This window comes from Oreochromis niloticus, linkage group LG16 (genome assembly GCF_001858045.2).
Source record: "Oreochromis niloticus isolate F11D_XX linkage group LG16, O_niloticus_UMD_NMBU, whole genome shotgun sequence".
NCBI classification, from domain to species: Eukaryota; Metazoa; Chordata; class Actinopteri; order Cichliformes; family Cichlidae; genus Oreochromis; species Oreochromis niloticus.
Window position 1 is genome coordinate 23,981,912 of NC_031987.2, and position 19,748 is coordinate 24,001,659.

Genomic DNA, 19,748 nt, shown 5'->3' on the forward strand with positions numbered 1-19,748 from the left:
AAGTCGTCACATCAGAGAAGATTTTTAGACATTTTATCAACCTGAATTTAAAAAATTTACTTGAAGACCTTTGTAATAATTCAGAGAAAGTGTTAGTCAGACTTGAAAATAATTTTAATAGCAACAATAAGAGCATTCAGAGAGCACAACGCCCCCTAAAGGGCGCGATGTTGACCTTGACCAGAATTTCACTCAAATAAAATCAGCTCAAGCTGTCAATGGTATCTAGATTGCTTACAAATAGACAGACAGAAAAACATAACCGATTACATACTCCCTCCCTTTGGGGGGAAAAAAATGAAAATGGCCATATTAGATGTGTAGCTTTATAGACAAACGCATTGTACAGCTGGTAGATGTGCATAAACAAAAACAAACTCCACTTTAATCACCAGAAACATTCAAATCTACAGAGATGTTTTCAAAAAAATAATATTTCTATCCTTCCAGATTTAAAACCTATAATGCTGCACTTAAACTGTGGCTTATTTTATGATGAACTAATAACAGTTTGGCCAGTATTCATTTAATACTGTTATAATCTAACAATCGCAAAACAGGGGCCTCTTGACATCTCATGTAATTTGAACTCAAACAGGCTAAGGAACATGATGGAAAATGTCCAGCCCTATAACAAACCCAGAGTAGGAAAATCAATTCTGTGCTCAAAGAGACAAAAAGAAATATTAACCTGATGCAAAGCACCTGTACAGTACAGTGTAAACAGCTCATAAAGCTTATAAATGATAGCTGATTAACCCCCTTCTCTATGAAATACCTCCTGCTGTTATCAAACACCAAATATGCCCACGTCACCCTCCCCTGTTCCCCAGAGAGACCAGCATCCATATGTCAGGGTCACCGTGTGTGTAACAACAGTCTGTCTGGTTGTTGTTGCTCAGTCTTCATTCATTGTGTCCAATTAATATTATTTGCATTTAAAGTATTTGTCTTCTGAGTCAAACGAGAGGTTAAAGGTGAGGAATCGAACCATTTTTATCATTTGTGCAAATTTATGCATTTTAAATTTGAGAAAAAACACAAGTGGATTTTGGAAGCAGAAAAATAAGTCAAGGCACATTACTTTATTATCATAAATTATTTTCAAGTGGCTTTAACATATTAACAGGCACCCTCTATCCTTGGTTTCCCTCCACATCCAAGAAAGACAGGCATCTAATAAATTTTTTAAAACATAGTCTAACATATAACTTTAAAATACATACAGAAGTAACCCCTCATTTCTTTATATTTTACTTCCACAGAGCCAGACTTTCTCGTGATTTTTAAAGTTGTCTTGAGCAACAGGCTTTCTGAAGGTCTTTCAAAGTTTTTCTTTGGACATTGGCTGCTTTTTTACTCATTTTCAGTTGAGTTCTTGTCTACAACCATCTGTAAAACACAGTGGAGGCTCTGTCATGATTTGTGTCAGTCAATAGTGTTGGAGATTGTGTCTCAATTGATTAATTATCAACACAGAAAAGTACCATCAGATTTTGTTCCACCATGCAATATGACCTGGAAGGCATGTGATTGGAAACGGTTTAATTTTTCAGCATGACAATGATCCCGACCACACTGCCAACGCAGTAAAAGCATACCTGGATAGAAAAACACACAGCAGAACACTGTCAGGGGTAGGAAGATGATTTTCCATCTAACCCAATAAAGATGACTCTGATCTGAGCTGACAGGACCTACAGAGTCACTGTGAACACACACGCACACGTTGGTTCATTCCCAGATGGAGATGAGATTCCCATCAGGTCCTCACATCCTGCTGTGCTAACACACACACACACACACACACACACACACACACACACATGCACACAGACGCAGATATATTTATATAAAACTGATGTGCCATTAGTCATGTAATTATTCTTTTTACTTTTAATTTTAATAACCATTTATCCACTCACTTCCCAGAGGATTCTATCATTTGATTCTTAAAATAATTTTAAAATGGGGAAAAATGAAATGTTAGCACCTGTGCGTGGCCCAAACACACACATACAAACACTCTCAGTGGCAGTTCAGTCTCTTGGTGACCAGGCCATGTGGTAACTGTGGGGAGTTATGGATCGGAGTCATGTTTCCATCACTTCAGAGAACATTACACTGACTTACATTCATTTCCTGGAGTCCTACACTATACATTACTCCACCATCGAATATGATAATCCTAAACAGACACAATGTTCTTTCTTCTGGTCAACTGACATTTCAGTATCATGGGAACAGTTAAAATGTTTTTCCAGTCAAATTACAACAAATTTTAAACAAGTTTTCCACCAATTTCAAGAAGTGGAAATTAATGTGCATTTTTACCACTATTTCTACCACATATCTACTACTGTTGGCTGTACTGGGATAAGCAGGGAGTGGCTTTGATTGTTCAGTCAGGAGTAATTTGACCTTTGCAAAAAAAAGTGAGTACAATAAGGTGACGTGAATAAAGGAGTGCATTTGTTTCTGGAAGTAGGTATGAAATCAGATTGCACTACTCTACACATGTCTCGTGTTAACTTCTTCTAACAATTTTGTCCCCTCTGTGGTAAATTAAGTGCTTCATGAATTCAAAAAGTTTGTTTTCACTGTAACATTTTGTTTAAACTTTTCTAGCTTGGCAAGCATCAGAAATTCGGTGGTATATTATCTGGATAATATTCAAATTCGTTTTTAGTTTTTCATTATTTTTGTTATTTACTGTACAGACTCTAAATTCTACCAATACACACCTCACATCTGACATCAGGGGCATCAAACACAGGTCATCTCATTCTTGGGCCACATTCACAAACAGTGGTAACACATAAATCTGTGCTTAAACTGTGTGTATCATCATATCACTGTGCAGATTTATTTAAAACTAACCCTAACCCCTAACCCAGATACTGTTCTTTTTCTGCAAACAAATGGAGACCTAGATAATATGATAATTGGTAATATTAATAATTATGATGGTATAAAATGCTATTATTTACAGTTTTCCAACACAAAGACAAAAACAGTTCAAAGAAGAGTTAAATCAATAATAATAAAGTATAAGTTGACTGAATGTAGTACGCTTATCACTGTAAAGACAAAACAAAACAATAGCGATCATCCCTCTGTTTAAAATAAAAACCACATCCATCATTTGGACGCTATTGTTTCAGTTTCTTCATGTGAATGTGAGCACAGGCTTCACTCCTGCAAAAACTTCACTGCTTACAACATGAAACACAACTTGAGGTAAACATGTTTCTTATATTACAAAAAAGGGGTGTTTGGCAGTATAATGATTCCCAACAGTGCATTGATTTCTTGTGCACTAACTGCATTTTGGGCTTTAAATTCTTTAGCACAGCTGCAAGTTCCTGCTTTGACACAACACAACTGTCTGATGGCTCAGATCTCACCTCCCTGACACACAGAGAGACAGACAGGATGGATTTATGTGTAGAAACAAACAATAACAGCTGATCCATTTATATAGAAATATCTAATCAACACACACACAGCATGCTGACAGGCTGACTATGTGTGTGTGTGTTTGTATGTGTGTGTGTGTTAATCTCCTCACACTGAGAGACTCTAATAACCCCCCACGGGCCGAACCAACTGCTCTCTACTACTGCCAACACACACACACACACACACACAAACACACACACATACACACACACCCACACACACACACAGTGCTGGCTTAATGACATTAGCTTGGATGAAATACAGCAAAACAGATTGGCTTCAACAACACACACACATTTAAATTACACCTTCATCCTGCTTCACTAACCAGTTCTGTTTGAACGGTTTTCAACCAAAAATCTCACAGCAAAATGATACCACCATATTACACAAGAATAAAGCAGAGTCGTTTAAGCTTCAAAGCCACCACAGTGCTGGCTTTTGGTTTTGCATGCTGGAGATGTTGCTGAGATATGGAGTGCTGATGCCTGGACGTATAGATGGTAGATATAAGGACAGGTGAAGATGGAGGGGAAAAGGGTGAAGAGGGAAGAGATCTTCTACTAAGTCAAGTGTTGAGGTGCATTTAATTTATTTAGCTATGCAAGCTGAAGGTTAAAGACAGCATGATTACTAGAGTGGGTAGCGTGCATACCCCAGAGTCAAAAATGCCCTCAGTAAATGAGTCCTTCATTCGACTCTGAGCCTGTGAGCTTGCTGCATTTCATTCCTCTACTCCCTTTCCTAGATTTCCTCTTTTCTGCTACTGCTACTGTCTAAAAGACGTAAAATGCACTCAAAACCTCAAAAATTAATGAACAAGAAGGACAACAAATCCAACCACTCTAGTCATGGGTCAAAAGCGAATTAACAAGTGATGTGTAAAGCCCAATGAAAGTCATCTGAAGACACAGAACTCTTAAAGACAAACTGCATTCACAATAAATAAATAAATAAAACCCCATTTCATCATTAAAGGTGAGATAAAGATGGTTAATCATCTCTACAATTAGGCAGACAGGACGATGACGCTACCTCAGTAATGCATATAGGTGTGAATATCAATTCTTGCCCTATTAGTCTGATACACTTCATCTCATAATCAATCATAATCTTCTAATTATGGCTGTCAATTCCTAATAGCTAAAGTGCTATAGTTAATTTACTTAAATGTAAATAAATACAAGCTAAAAATGTCTCCTGTTACAGGACATGATGTATAATTATGATCTTTTATCTTCATTATACCATATATTAGATAACGTCTCCAGTTTCTCATTGGCAAATGCAGTGTCCTTCCATTTATTGTATGGATCAGAAGATTTTTAACCCATTTCAGAATCAGAACAAAGATCCTACTTGGGCCAAAAAAGGATCACAGGAAAAAGGTCATTCAATCTATAAAACAGAATTAAACGTAAACATTTTTAAAAATGTTTCTTTGGTCTTTTTTCGTTTGTTCCCTGACCCACATGTACGCTAAAACATAAACAGCTCAAACAGGGGTTAGATACACAAAAAACACATCTGATGATTTTACACAGGCTTGTGCAGACAGCAGATTTCAGTCTGGCAAACTGTATTGGATTTATCAGTGTCCTGATAAGCTGTAGTCATACTCCACAGTCAACTACAAGAGCCAATTTCACACTGAAAAGATGAAGCTTTAGGCTGTTAGCATGACAGGACTTTTCCCTCCAAATAATAAAAACCGCATACTGCAGCAATAGGGAGCATACCCAGGGGGAGGGGGATTTAATTGTGTCACAATGGAACTGTGTGCGCGCGCGTGTGTGTGCGTGCGTGTGATGTCAAGTTTCAGGTGGTCTCAACACAAGATAACTTCTCCATTACAACACCAGCTGCTTCTAGATACAGAGAGAAAAACACCCACAGTCTGTCTGTCTGACACCAGCCCTCAACACCATGACAACCCATCACCATGGAAACTGACCTGTGGGGTTCTCCGGGATGATGGGGGTCCAGGTCAGTTTGGTTCGGGTGAGCAGGACGTCGTGACTCTTCTTGCCCAGTTTGAAGATCCCGTGCAGCACAACGCACTCATTGACACTGACAGACATTAAACAGACACAGTTTACTTTGTCCAATAGGAAGTCATAGATATATATATATATATATTGACATCTATGATTGATAACAAATTTATACATTTATATAATTGTCAAAGTGAAGAAAAAATTTATTGTTTTACTAAGTATTTCTTTCATCATTTTACTGCTTAGTCTGTTAGCCTTTAAATTGTCAGAAAATAAATGGAAATTAGTGAAAATGGTGAATACAAGACTTTACGATAGCCTGTGAAGGTAAAGGTTTCTGACTCCACCAACAGCTGAAAATGAGGTGGTCCAAAAAAAAAGAAAAAAAAAGTCGATTCCCAAACTCTAATTGATACCCCAAATTACTATCGGATTAGACACTTTTGCAACACTATCGATACCAACATTGCCATCTTTGGCTTCTCCAGCTGACACACAACTTCAGCCAATGGGAAGTCACACAGCCCGTCCCTCATTAGCAGATGAAGTAGCTGAAGTTCACAACACTGAACAACGCTTTGGGGACTTTAGAGGTGAGTAAGGCTCCTGTTCAAAAAAATGTAGGTACCGAACAGTTATCATAAACGTTAACCTAGCACACACACACACCACTGTTAGCTAGTTAAGTATCAGCAGTTACCTGATAGCCACAAACCCAACCTCAGGGGGTCTCAAGCAAGTGCAATCCAAATGCCGATGTCATGCCAAAAGATGATTACCAACGTCTGACAATTTGTATATGTTTTCTATGTCTAATAACCTTGTTTATATATCGGTAAATAGGCTGCATAAACAGGATTTATGAAGAGATTATATATAACACTATAATGATCATTGCAAATGTATCTCTGTATGTCTGATCGTACGTTCCCTTTCTCCTCTTAGACGAGTAGACAAAACTTGATGAAACTTTGCATACACATTGCCTCAGGCACCATGAGTGACAACATCTGTATAGCGTTTACAAATGTTTTATATAAATCCCACAATTTTAGATATTTGTACATTTCACTGTTCAACTGAGCACTGAATGGAATGTCAGATTAGAATGGTGTGTCACAATATAATAAATCATACTATAATGATTGTAGCTTATGTAAGTATGTTTGTATGCTTCTTGTCTCCTGCATGTAGCACGGGGGTTTACTAGTTACATTTTTTTTTTTTTAAATACCTGTTTTGCACTTTGCCAAAAACTGACTGCAGCTTTTGCTTGAAACAGAAATGTTCTTTCTGGCTCAAACTGATTTTATACCATTCAAGACAGAAATATTTGACAAACTATAAGAAGTCTTCAACAAGTCTTTTACAGCAGTTACAGAAAATCATTTTTTGGAAAAAACTGGCAACTGCTTGCTAGTAGATGATCACTTTTTGGCATGACATCGGTCCCAAGCCTGGATAGTCGGGAGAGCTGTGTCAGGAACAAATCAAACATGTGGACCCATCTGCTGTGGCAACCTCTGTAAAATGAGAGAGCAGCCGAAGGTACTTTTATCCGATAGCCACATTAGCCATCTGTTATCATTAAGGTAGCTGCTATGGCTAATCGCAAAATGGTAACATTAATGTAGGAGCAGAAATGATCAGTCTTGACCATTTATAACTTTATAAAGGTCTTATTTATAATGGTCTTAATCTAACAGGATAATATTTGTGTCTGCACTTTTTTTTTTTAGATGTCTCACCTCTAATATAATACATTTTTATGTTTAGTAAACATAACAACACACTTCATATAATTTTACTTTATAAGTTTTTGTCACATGTCTGTATTTTTTTGTTTATAATAAAGTTTTATGTGATCTGCCCCAGGAATACAGATGTGAATTAGCAGTTTTGCTATAATCTGGCATGTTTAGATTTGTGTCGCTGTTAAATAAAAGAAAAAAAGACAAAAAGAAAGTCTATTTCAATGCAATGTTAATGCTGTAACTTTATTGTTAATGCGTTCTAGATCCTTCCCCAGGAAACTGTGAATTGCACATCATTCTTTATTCCAGATTATTGCTCATTCTTTATTTCTGCAAATGACAACACAAACATCAGGCAAGGTTCAGCATATAATGGAAGATAATGCAGTGTGACTCTCAGGCATTCTGTACTGCTTTAAAATAGCTTTTCTAATTTAATAACCCCGCTGAGTGTACATACAGACAAGAGCTACTCTTTAGTCTTCCTTTGTGTTTGCTAATTTTATGTTATCTGTTTGAGGAAGTAACCTGATTAAATATGCAAACAAGGGGACTGATTATCAGACTTTCTCTGAAAAGTGCTCTAATATCAAACTTCCTCTCTAGCTCCTCTTTGAATCCTTAAGCTAAATTGATTCAATAATGAATAAAAACTAAGAAAAAACAAATTTGTGGTGAAAACCAAAGATATGCACCAAGTACCAAGAATGAATGAAGTCGTGAGCCAAATAGTTATTATATATGTTGACATACTTCATCTCCCTGAATGAAAATTAGAACATTCAAGCTGCTCATGAAACAAAGTGGGAGTGTACCAATTGTTGTCCATCAGTCAAAGCTTGCTAGCAGGATTAAAATGTGTCATTTATGAAACATGTACAGTGCGTTATATCACAGTATTCATGATGCTTCACTTTTAAATTGGGCTTAAACTGGACAAAAAGCCCATGGTCAAGATGGCTGTTTGAAAAAAAAAAAAAGAGCGAAAGGAAGAGTTACTTTGTACTACTTTTATAGCTTAAATAAAAGGGGTTCGTAGTTAATTCAAGGTACTTATCTATATATTGCATGTAATTTCACTTTTCTTCATAGACATAGACATTTTAATTTCATTTATTTTATTGAGCATAAACAGTTCAGAGTCTGTTCATAACCACAGTGCACAGCCATGTGCTTTGCAAGGTCAATTAGCCCATTTTAATATGTATTATTTGGGTTGCGGGAAATAGTACCTCAATAACATGTCTAAACCGGAAGAGTAACAGTTGCACGTTGGCACAATCATTTATTTACTTATTGACTTTAAAAGGATTTAACTGCTGTGCTTTTACTTTGAAAAGCTTTCTGAAGAGACGGGTTTTGACTACGAGAAGTCGGCTCTTTCTCTCCTCTGCCATGTCACTTTATTGTGTGAACCGAGAGATGTGTGGGTCCAAAACGTGGGTCTGTGTATAACGCGACCCTGGAGGAAACTCACAAGATCCACTCACCTCTGCACCTCCTGCTCAAACTCCACCTGCTCCTCCTGCTCCTCTCCTTCCCGCTGCTCCTTCTTCTTTTTCACACTCCGCTTCGCTTTCTTCTTCTTCTTCGTGCTCTCTCGCTGTTCTCTCTGCGGCAGCTCCTCGGGCTCCGACATATCTACTGTTTATTTACGCACAAGCAAATAAACAAAAAAACAAAAACAAATAAACAACAACAACAAAAACTCTACCGTTATGAGTTTGATACCCTCTGGTAAACACGTAGTAAGCTGATCACGGTGTATTTCCGGGTCTTGTCGCTATGGCAACAGGCAGCGGCTTTAGCGGACTGGCACAGTTCGAGCACGCGGCAGATTCACTGGTGTGTAATCAACAAGCGCGCGCGCGCACCTGTGTGAGCTTCAAAACTCGGGTTTGTTTACTGCTGCATTTTAGTGTGAATGTGATTAGCAATCCAAATGTTTTAATTATATTTATAGGAGTCACTGGAGACCAAAATATGATTAACATTGCAGGCTAAACAGCAGGACAGTTATTTAAAACAGGTAGACCTTACCTTTGATACCATAGCATTAAGATATTTCAGGAGTTTGGTATTTTATGTTTCCATGTTGTTTTATTTTTCTATTTTTATTTTTCACTGTTTTTAAAACTGGGAATCAATAAGCTAACACTGTCGCAGGCTAGCTAGACAGGTTAATAAGGTGCATCTGTAATTCACTACATGACAGTTAAGGAGGATTTAAACTTTTATTTTATGTAAAGTTAGCATTTTAATTTAATTGTGTTTTCACATCTATAGGTGTTTATTCTGTTCCAAAACAGGTGATACATCTGGCCAATAAGCCAACTAAACATTCTCATGTGTTTGTAGACTTTGAGTTCACTTGGAGAAAACACAGACATTCTAGCACCTCTAAAACTCACTAAATAGTATGTCTATTAGCATATTTTGCTAATGTAATCTATACACAAACATAGATTTGTAGCTAATTTCTGACCACAATATGCTATGATAATGTGACTTTCATGTATAATGGAACCAGTGAAAGTGATTCAGTTATCGTCCCTTAACAGACGCCTTCACTCTGTCATCTTCTCCACTAACTAAAGACACAAATAAAAGCTGCGTTTAGATCCTCCCTAATACTGAGAGACAAATAGCATATTTAGCAACAGCCAGTTAACAGCAAACAGAACATAAAGCATCAATACTTTTGATGTGACTGCCTGCATTTTGATACACTTTAATTATAGTCAAGGCATAAGTCCTCTTATATGCTATAATAGACAGCCAATCAAAGAGGAAAGTGACTCTGGTATAAACACCATATTATGAGCCACAACACAACCATGTGTGTGTGTGTGTGTTGCTGACAGATGGCTGAGTTAAAGCTGCATTAATCAGTGTTATGATCAGCCAACAGACTGAAACGCGAAACCACTATCACAAAGACTTGTGCTAATACTGTTAATTAATAATACTGATAATACAGCTGCTGCTGCTACAGCAAAAGCTACCTTCTGAGTGTAATAACGCATTTGCAGTTTCACTGTGAGCAGCTTACACAAGCAGCCGTCATTCAGATTTTTTCCAGAGCTCCACAGTTGCCTTCACAGTGTCCCTTTACTGGAAGCATGACCATTTCAAAGTGAGGGTTGCAGAGCTTCCTGATATTTAGGATCCGTACCAATAATTACAGCTTCCACTGTTTGACTGTACACTGTAAAAAAAAAAATCCTAATATAAAAGTATTTTACTGTGTATTTTACAGTTTTGGTCTGTTCTTCTAGAATATCATTAAATTTACATAAATAGACTGTGATTTCACATTTCAAATGTAAATTAATGTAAAATCACTGTAATGTAATATAACATAATTTTCATGTTTATTAATTGTATTTGTCTGTACATATGCATATTTAGATTGTTAAAATACATTCACAAATGTATCATGATTTCACAAATATCTGTCCGTTATTTGAAAGATTGAACTGTTGAATTCAAATGTAATGCTATGGAAAAGTATATAACGTGATTCCCATAAGCTTGTGTTACATCACATAAATATTATTATCATTGCTATTTAGGGCGATCGTGGCTCAAGAGTTGGCAGTTCGCCTTGTGATTAGAAGGTTGCCGGTTCGAGCCCCGTCTCGGACGCTCTCGGTCGTTGTGTCCTTGGTGAAGACTCTTCACCTACTGGTGATGGCCAGAGGGGCCGATGGTGCGATATGGCAGCCTTGCTTCTGTCAGTCTGTCCCAGGGCATGCGATCCATTATTATTTAAACCAACTGTTAACTGTATATTTCTGTACATTTACGTATTATGATTCATATTGCCACATTCATTGACCTTGTTTATAGGTAATGTCATTGTTTAATCACATTACAATGTTCCTAATTTACTGTTTACAAGCACTTGAAAAAGGCAAAATCCCATGTAAAATTAGGGCAACAAACTGTATTGTTATTACTGAAAATAACCGTATTTTTATGAGAAAGTTATTTTCTGTTATTTTCTGGTATTATTTTGGCGCCCCAGCTGCCGGAATATTACTGGTTTTTTTAGGATGGTTTTTTTTAACAGTGTAGATAAGAGCCTTTGTCACTTGTTTTTACCCTTTCTGTGATTTTCTGCCTGCTTTTAAATCATCCTGTCTAATGAAAGTAAAAAAAAAAAATAAATGCATTTTTTACTTATATAATCTTTTGGTTGTGGTTTAATATTCTGGAGTTCTGACCAGGATTTATTTATGCTTTAGTTGAAGTTTCTCTCATTATTATTCCATTTATTCCACCAACAGGAAGGCTAAATGGTGGGATATGGCCACCATATTGTCCCTGTTGACTTACACACACACACACACACACACACACACACACACACATGCACCAATACTCAGCAGGACAGCAGTGTGTGGAGGGGGGCTCCCATGCATAAACGAGATCATTTTCATAAATTAAAATCTTGCTTGCAGAACGAACATCTGTGCCCTTCACACACACACACACACACACACACACACACACACACACACAGAGAGAGAGACTGTAATCTGAGTTTTGTCCTTTATTTGGCGTGATAATGTCATTAGCATGATTTCCTCTAGAAGGAGATATGAATTTCTCCCTTGTGTGTTTAGTGTTGTGCAAGGAGCCTAAACGCAGCCGCCACATGCACAATTTGTGACGTTATTATGACATCAGATCTTGTGGGAATTTTTCAAGGATACTCGCATAGCTGCGAGCAGCCAATTTCTTCCTCTTCAGGTTAAAAACTCATTACATTGCATAAAAAAAAACCTAACCTCAGTTTAAACCCCTTAAACAGCAACTCGGGTTGCGGGATGTTGATTTGGTGTCTAGACCAAGGATGTCAAACTCTTTTAAAACGTGGGCCACTGGTTGAACCAGTGAAACCACTGTGTAACAGTAACAGAGAAGGTTAACAGAGGAGGTTCTGTAACCAGAAGGTTTTGGTTAGTCATTGCTCAGACGGTCCTGCAATTCTAAATTTAAAATATAAAGATTTAATTAATTTACAGAAACCTTGTACTTTGGTGTAGTATGGATACAATGGGGGACGGAAGCGTTTGTCAGTAGGAAAAAGTGTAAAACTTGTGAAAATACTTTTAAAAGTCCCAAATCTATGCACCTCTACACATTTTCTAAACCTGTCCAGTGGCCTGGGTTGTAGTCTTTTGCCTGGACCTTATGTTTGACACCACTGGTCTAGACTTTCTGAAATTGAAGGGTGTTTCCAACAAAAAAGACTAAGAAAACAAATGATTATTCACATTAATTAGGCTGAATAAATTCTTAAAAATACATCAACATATATATAGAATGATTTATTTCATATGAGGTATCCACCCACTAGCCACTTTTATTAGGTATGTATTGCTAGTACTGTGTTGGACCCCCTTTTATCTTCAGGACTGGAACAAATTCAACGAGGTGCTGTATAATCTCCTCAGAGATGTTGGTCCACGTTGGCAGGACGGCATCACACATTTGCTGCAGATTTGTCAGATCCACCTTTATGACATTAATCTCCCGATCCAGCACATCCCAAAGGTGCTCTGTTGGATTGAGATCTGGTGACTGTGGTTGCCATTGATGCTCGGTTTGAACTTTAGCAGGTCATCTTGAAAATGTCTACATTCCTAAATGCATGGAGTTGCTGCTAATATGACTGATTAGATAATTCTATTAACGAGCAGGTTAACAGTGTATACCTTAGTAACCACTAAGTGTGTATTATATACTGCTCTAAAACAACAGCAGGACCAAAACTAATGACATTGTGTTTATTTGTTTTGTTGTCTTTCTGCACATAATGAGAGCCTCTGAGACAGATCACATTGAATCCCTTTTAATAAAAGGTATTTATAAACATCTATCTTATAAAATATGAACAAGAGTCACATGAAATGTTAACAGAACACTACAGGAATGTTATAAAAAGCAAAAAGTAAAAATCACATAAACACTTCGCCTCATCACCGGCCCATCGCCGGCCCAACGCTGCCTCACACACTGACCCAAAAATAGAGAAATCTTTATTCTTTCAGCATTTGGAATTATTATACTGAGGGTCACTCAGATTTTTAACAAAATTGCATAGTTTACTCCAGATTATTGCTCATTGATTATTGATTATTTTTAAGTGATAATATGGATAATAACGAGACATTCAGAGAGCGTCTCCCGCAGGATGAAGTGCTACAAAGAAGGTTACATCAAGGTGACATCTTTGCGACGTCGCCGTCGTCAGGATGAGTAGCAGAGCCTGACGCAGACAGAAAGAAAAAAAGCAAGGACAGACAGAAAGACAGCTTTAAAACGATAGAAGTACACAAGACTGTCTTTCCATACAAAGGTCTCTCTGTCTTCATCAGTCTCTCAGTCCTTCGTCCTCTTCTTCCTCAGGAGTCATGGAAGATGGCGTTCAGCTGGGCGTTCATCAGCCGCTCGTGGTGTGAGTGTCCGTCAAAGCCCATCAGCCCGTCCACTTGTAGGTCACCACAGCGTGGGTTGGAACCCCCGCTGCCATAGATGGCAGGGTGTCCTCCAGCTCCCCCGCCTCCATAGTGCACACTGAAGGAGAAGCTCTTGTCGTAATCGGTGGCTGCGACGGCCTCGTGCTTGAAGGACGAGGAGAAGTTCCCGTTGATGCTGAGTGGTGGGCTGAGCGGCGGGTCAAACGCCGGGCCGTCCGATACGAGGACTCCATCAAAGAAGGGCTCCAGTGGGCCGTAGGGTTGACCTTTGACCTGGTGGAAGATGTGAGAGGGGTCCATGGTGCCATAGGGGGGGCTGGGCAGGCCGGCCGTAAGCCCGGGGCTCTGGTAGGGGAAATGTCCAGGGTAGGAACTGGCACCAACAGGGGGAAGGTGAGCCGGCAGGTCTGGAGTCTGCTCTGGCAGGAACGTCCGAGGGTTCAGCTGCAGGCAGCCCGCCACCAGGTTAGTGGTCGGCTGAGACAGACCTGACAACAGAAGGACAAGGATTAGTCAATACTGATCAATACATGCTGGTCATTATTTCTTTATAACATTAAATAGTTAAAAATTAGTGCTTGTCAATACTTGTTAATGCCTATAAACACAGTTTATTGGTATCAGTCAATTGCCACACGGTTCATTTATGCATGTTAAATATGAATACCTGCTTTTAAATGTAATAGAAGCACTTGTTAACTAATCATCCATGTAATGTAATATTATTTTTTATTAAGTTGAATTTAAATATTATAACTGTATGCTGTAATAGCTGTTAATAAATGCCAGTACATATTAATAAATGCTGTTTTATGTGAATCTTAAAATTGTGACTAATTAACTAATTTTATTATTTTCCTTATAGTAAGATATTTTATGTAAAAAAAACACAAGCAAACAAAATGCAGAGATGTTATGCCAAAATTTAGTTGGACAATGACACCTACAAGGTTATTTAAAAAAAAATGTAATTAGTACTGCTGTTTGCAGTCAAGTAATTTCTCTTATTTTAAGCACATTCAGGGCTAGTTTAATAGACATAATCTTATACATGAAATCAGATGACCTCATCCCAGAAAATCTGCATGCATCCACCAGTAAACTATGAATAAGTAGATGAACCAATGAGCTAAATGTGGCTTGTAACTTGTAACGAGACATTATACATTTATCTAACTAATTTCTTTATGAAGACTTTTCAGGAATTGTGTTATTTTGCATTACATGTATTGACGGCTTGACCTCATTGAACCAAACTCATTCATTACAAAAACTACCTGTTGTTGTGGATTCATGGTGCCCAGAGGGTGAACCCTACCAAGTGTTAGGAATAGTGATCCCAGAAGAACAAGTATATTGCTAATGACCGCAAGTTACTCATGAGACATCATTAATTTTACCTGTGCTGCTCCTACTGTGACACTTATAAATATTTGTTGTAAAAAAACTGTATTACAGTCTCATCTATCAGCTAAACTGTCACACTAAAGATAGTAAGGAGTACACATGCTCATTGTGCCCATTGGGAAAATGCTTCCTGGGTAAAAATCCTTGTTGTCCCTTTTTGTTTCATAATCAGAGACCAGACCGCGTCAGCCTTCGGTCCAGTCCAGTGTATTATGTTATTGTTAGGTGGGATTTACCTTTGCAGAGCGCCTGGACGAAGCTCATGAGGTCAGGTGCCTTTCCAGAGCGCAGTATCTCGCTCAGGGCCCAGATGTAGTTCTTGGCGAGGCGCAGTGTCTCAATTTTGGATAGTTTCTGCGTTTTGGAGTAACAGGGGACGACTTTTCGCAGGCTCTCCAGGGCATCGTTCAGGCCGTGCATCCGGTTTCTTTCCCGGGCGTTAGCCTTCATCCGACGGATCTTAAACCTCCAAAAAACATGAAGCAGATTTATTTTTAGCTGGGTTATCTCTCATTTCCTCTGAAACATCTTAGTAGTGTTCATTTTTATTCAGTAATCTTTTGCATAAGTTTGCAAACAATTGTATGTAGGTGTAAAACGTTGCATGTTGTCTCACATTGATTTTACTCTGTGTTGTGGTATTTTGCAAGCACTTATTGATCAAATGTATGTAACAATTTTCTGCTAATCAAAATCTGAACAAAAACATGTTTTCCAGAGAAACATGGAGAGAAAATTGTGGCAGACAGCTTGATTGAATTTGAGCTCCAACACAGAGCCGCCTGTAGTGACAGGTTCAGTGACGGACTTCAATAAACTGTGGGAGGAACCTGTGAAAATGACCTTCAGCACATTTCTTTGTTCCCCTTATTTATTTATGTATCCAGTTATGTTTCTATTTAATTTGTAAGTTATAAGTTTCTATTTCTTCAGTGATTCAGCACACACACAGAGCCTTTTGACATCAGCTGTGTGTGTGCTGAGGATGAGGCTAAGTACATGCTAAAGCAATTGTTATGCATACAGAATGAATGTTGATGATTGACAAGCCCTGTAAGTTTTAACAAATGCCCACATCTATCTTACTCCTAAACAGTACTGCACAAATTGACAGAAACGTCTCTTGACTGAAAACGCAGAATCGGCATTCATTTGGAAAGTTGCCTTACAAAGAACATTTTAAATGAGAACAGTTTAGTGACTAAATGTGTGAGTCTTATTTTATTTTCCTTCCTTATAGTTTGAAAAATTTGAATTATTTTCTATTAGATGCCACTGTACACAGGCACACTTTTAGGACGCAGTCATACCAATGTTCTTAGCTTCCCGGTGTCGCATTTGTGTCTGTAAAATAAATGTTAATACTATGTGATTAAATATATATATATATATATATATATATATATGTATATATGTATGTATCATTTTAACATATTTAAAAATGCAGAAAACTGCAAAAAGAAAGAAACAAATCATCTTTCTTTTTCTTTTACCTGTTAAGCTTTATTTATTTCTTTTTAATTGTAAATGATTTCTGTCAAATTGGTTGAAGATGAATCCTGTTCATGTCTATAATTTTCTGCATTTAGAGCTAAGAGCAAGTTAGAGCCTTAAAAAAAATTACATCTGTGTGAGCCAAAAAAGTGACCTTCATTATAAAGCATAAATCTGAGTTCCAGATATCTATTGATCTGTACAAGTGTGATCATAGAAAAATACAAAATGCAGAAAACTACAAAAAATAAAACTAAAAATTCAACCATCCTTTGAGTTTTTTTTATTCTTGTTAAACGGTTTTGTGACTTTTTTATAGCTTAAGCCAATGAAAGTGATTTCTACTGAATGGGTCTTGCTCTGCAGAGACTTCCTCTAGTGCAACTTTGGGTTTTTAATTTTTAACTTGAAAGTGTTGCTTTCACGTCACGCTGAGAGCAAGCAGAGGAAAAGAGAAACTACCTCTGCAGACGAGCCTTTGTCATCTTCTTCTTCTTGGGCCCTCGCCTTTTGGGTTTGTTCTCCCCGTCTTCTTCTTCTTCCTCCTCTTCCTCCTCTTCATCATCATCCTCATCCTCCTCTAGATGATGGAAGCGGTCCTCCTCCTCCTCCCCTCCTCCACCTGTAACTCCTTCTGCACTCCTCTCTCTTTCTGCAGGGCTGCAGAGCTCCTGCTGCTCATCCGACTCCACTGACATCTGCTCCTCCAGCACAGACCTTGTCATGATGCTGATTTCTGATGGAAAACAATATTAGCGGATATTAAAGAAGAATAAAACACCCCTGAAAGTTTGCTGTCACACTTAAACTTAACAGAACAGAGAACAATTAACAGTTTTGGATTTCAAGATTTAGTCCCTGACTTTAGAACATTTGGTTGAATTTTATTTAGATGGTCTTTATTTAAATAAAACAGAACAAAGACGACGATATTAAAGGAGCAATTGGATATTTTAATTTACCCGCTGAGAGACAGAAAGAAAGATCGTCTGTTGAACCGAATCCAATATTAAATATAAATGTCAAAAATAAACATAAAATGTGCAGACAAAAGTATCATCTCTATAGAAGAAAAAAATAACGTAATAAGAGAAAACTGCCGTGTTAAGAATGGCCGCACAATTAGCGACAAGGTGTGTTAGATATTAGAATCTGTCGGTAACACCCGCGCAAAGGATGCAAACTGCCTCCAGAGAGACGCAATCACGTCTCTGTTCAGAATTAAAGTTTTTAATGATTTAACAGAAAGCCTTTAACATATATCGAAACTCTAAATAAATATATGTATTAAAAACATTTAAAGTATTTAACAAAGTGTGCGAAATGCGAAAGGCGTTGTGTTACAGCTTATTGATAAAATGTATAGTTTTTTGAAAGGCGAAGTTGCACTAATAATAGTAATAAAATAATAATAAGACTCCCTCCTTTTTCGTTTTCTGCTGACTGGTTCCGTCAATTTAACAGACCGACAGACGGCTGCAGGTGAGCAGACATTCGGTACTAACACGAATATAAAATACAATCGAAACTAAACAGATTAATAATTAAATTACATTTTTTATTTTAGGAAAATGTGTGTAACAGATTGGTCAACAAACAGGATAAAAACTGAAATATATAATATATAAACCAAAAAAAGGAAACTGTTTTTAATTATTACAAAACAAAAATTAATCTGGTACAGGCCTTTGCTTTTGTTTTGTTTTTTTTAAACTGTCCTTTCTAATTTTCTATACATTAGATGAGACGAAATGGGCTATTTTATTCATTGGTAAGTAAAGTGATCATTAACGTTCTAATAATTAATTAAAAAATATATTTTTTAAAAAATTAATCACAAATAAGAAACCACATTCATCATTCCCAAGGTCAGACAACGCCGAGACCCAGCAACCAGAGGAATTCATCAATCGCATATTGATTATTATTCAGTTATGAACCTACCTGCTGTAATGAGCCGCTGTATGTCAAATCGCACGCATCCCGCGCGCTCTGTCTGCGTGTCCGTGCGTGATTGTGCGTGATCTGCTATGAGCTTTCTGAGGTGTGTGTGTGGGATGCTGCTGGTTTTATACTCAGTACACACACGCAGCGGGGTTTGGTGGGGGTAATTAGCATATTGAGGCCCCGCCCTCCTGGCACGCGCCATATGGTGCTTGCGTCATTAAAACGGCCTCGGGGATCACGTGACAAATCTTCCATTTGTGCCATCCAGTCTCTCTCTTTCTCTCTTTCTCCCTCTCTCTGTCTTTTGTGAGGTAAGTTGACCATCTGTCGCCACAACATCTACGCATGCGTAGATTTAAACTTACTGCTGGAAGGCGAGTGTTGCATGTGATGATTGAGGTCACTATAGGCCTCAAAGACTTATCATTGCTGTATGTTTTTAAACGTAAATGATTTGTAAATGATTAGGCGACAGCTTCTCACCTGTGGCTCTGAATCACAGCTCACTTGTCTCACAGGTAACAACATCTCGAGCTGTTGAAATCTGACCTACTCCGTCTCTTTCTAATGAATAATTAACATAAATATCTCCTGCTGAGGAGATACTCATGGATGGGTCCTAGTGCTGTTAGATTCTTTATGTATATAATAAACATGTAGAGGAAAGACTCAGCAGCTGTAAAAACGAACAAAAACTTGTGTGCCTATAAATATTTTGTCTGTACCTGGATTACTTGTATTAGGATTACTGTTGAGTTTATTTTATCTGACCTTTTCCATCCATTCATCCATTTTGTGCCACTTATCCAGATATGGGATTTCCTCCCCCCAGTTATCTCCTTCAGCTCGGTATTGAGGGGCACCGAGGCACTTCCAGGGCAGCTCAGACCTTCCCTCCAGCATGCCTTGGATTTGCCTCAGGGTCTTCACGCAGCCGGAGATCCCTGAAACACCTAGGAAGCATCCAGGAAGCATCCTGGTAAGATGCTCAGTGTGGGGAAAGTAGCAGCTCTCCTCTAAACCCCTCTGAAGTAACAAAGGCCCTCTGCCACTTGTATCTATAAACTCATTCCTTTGGTCACACAGATCAACGACTCATTCAACAAGTTCACTTTACATTCACTCTTTTCTACAACAGACCCACATTACATCCACATTACTGTTCAGTAACATAGTCAACGTCTGTCTCCATAAAG

General features: G+C 37.9%; 2 protein-coding genes across 2 annotated transcripts in view; both read right to left on the reverse strand.

The window, feature by feature from the left end:
* The window catches only part of cerkl (CERK like autophagy regulator), a 31,681-nt gene extending 22,630 nt beyond the window's left edge, over positions 1-9,051 (reverse strand). The window contains exons 1-3 of the mRNA XM_003451595.5: positions 8,945-9,051; positions 8,704-8,857; positions 5,417-5,532 (exon numbers count right to left, since the gene is read on the reverse strand). Of these exons, the coding sequence (XP_003451643.1) occupies positions 5,417-5,532; positions 8,704-8,852 (265 nt within the window). The 5' untranslated portion in view covers positions 8,853-8,857; positions 8,945-9,051. The remainder of the gene's footprint in view (positions 1-5,416; positions 5,533-8,703; positions 8,858-8,944) is intronic.
* A 4,009-nt stretch (positions 9,052-13,060) lies between these two features.
* On the reverse strand, positions 13,061-18,666 carry neurod1 (neuronal differentiation 1). The gene is made up of 4 exons (XM_003451558.5): positions 18,550-18,666; positions 17,068-17,341; positions 15,348-15,577; positions 13,061-14,192 (listed from the first exon to the last, which is right to left on the reverse strand). Exons 2-4 carry the CDS (start codon positions 17,328-17,330, stop codon positions 13,630-13,632), a joined length of 1,056 nt encoding a protein of 351 aa, XP_003451606.3. The 5' UTR covers positions 17,331-17,341; positions 18,550-18,666; the 3' UTR covers positions 13,061-13,629.
* Between the last annotated feature and the right edge of the window lie 1,082 nt (positions 18,667-19,748).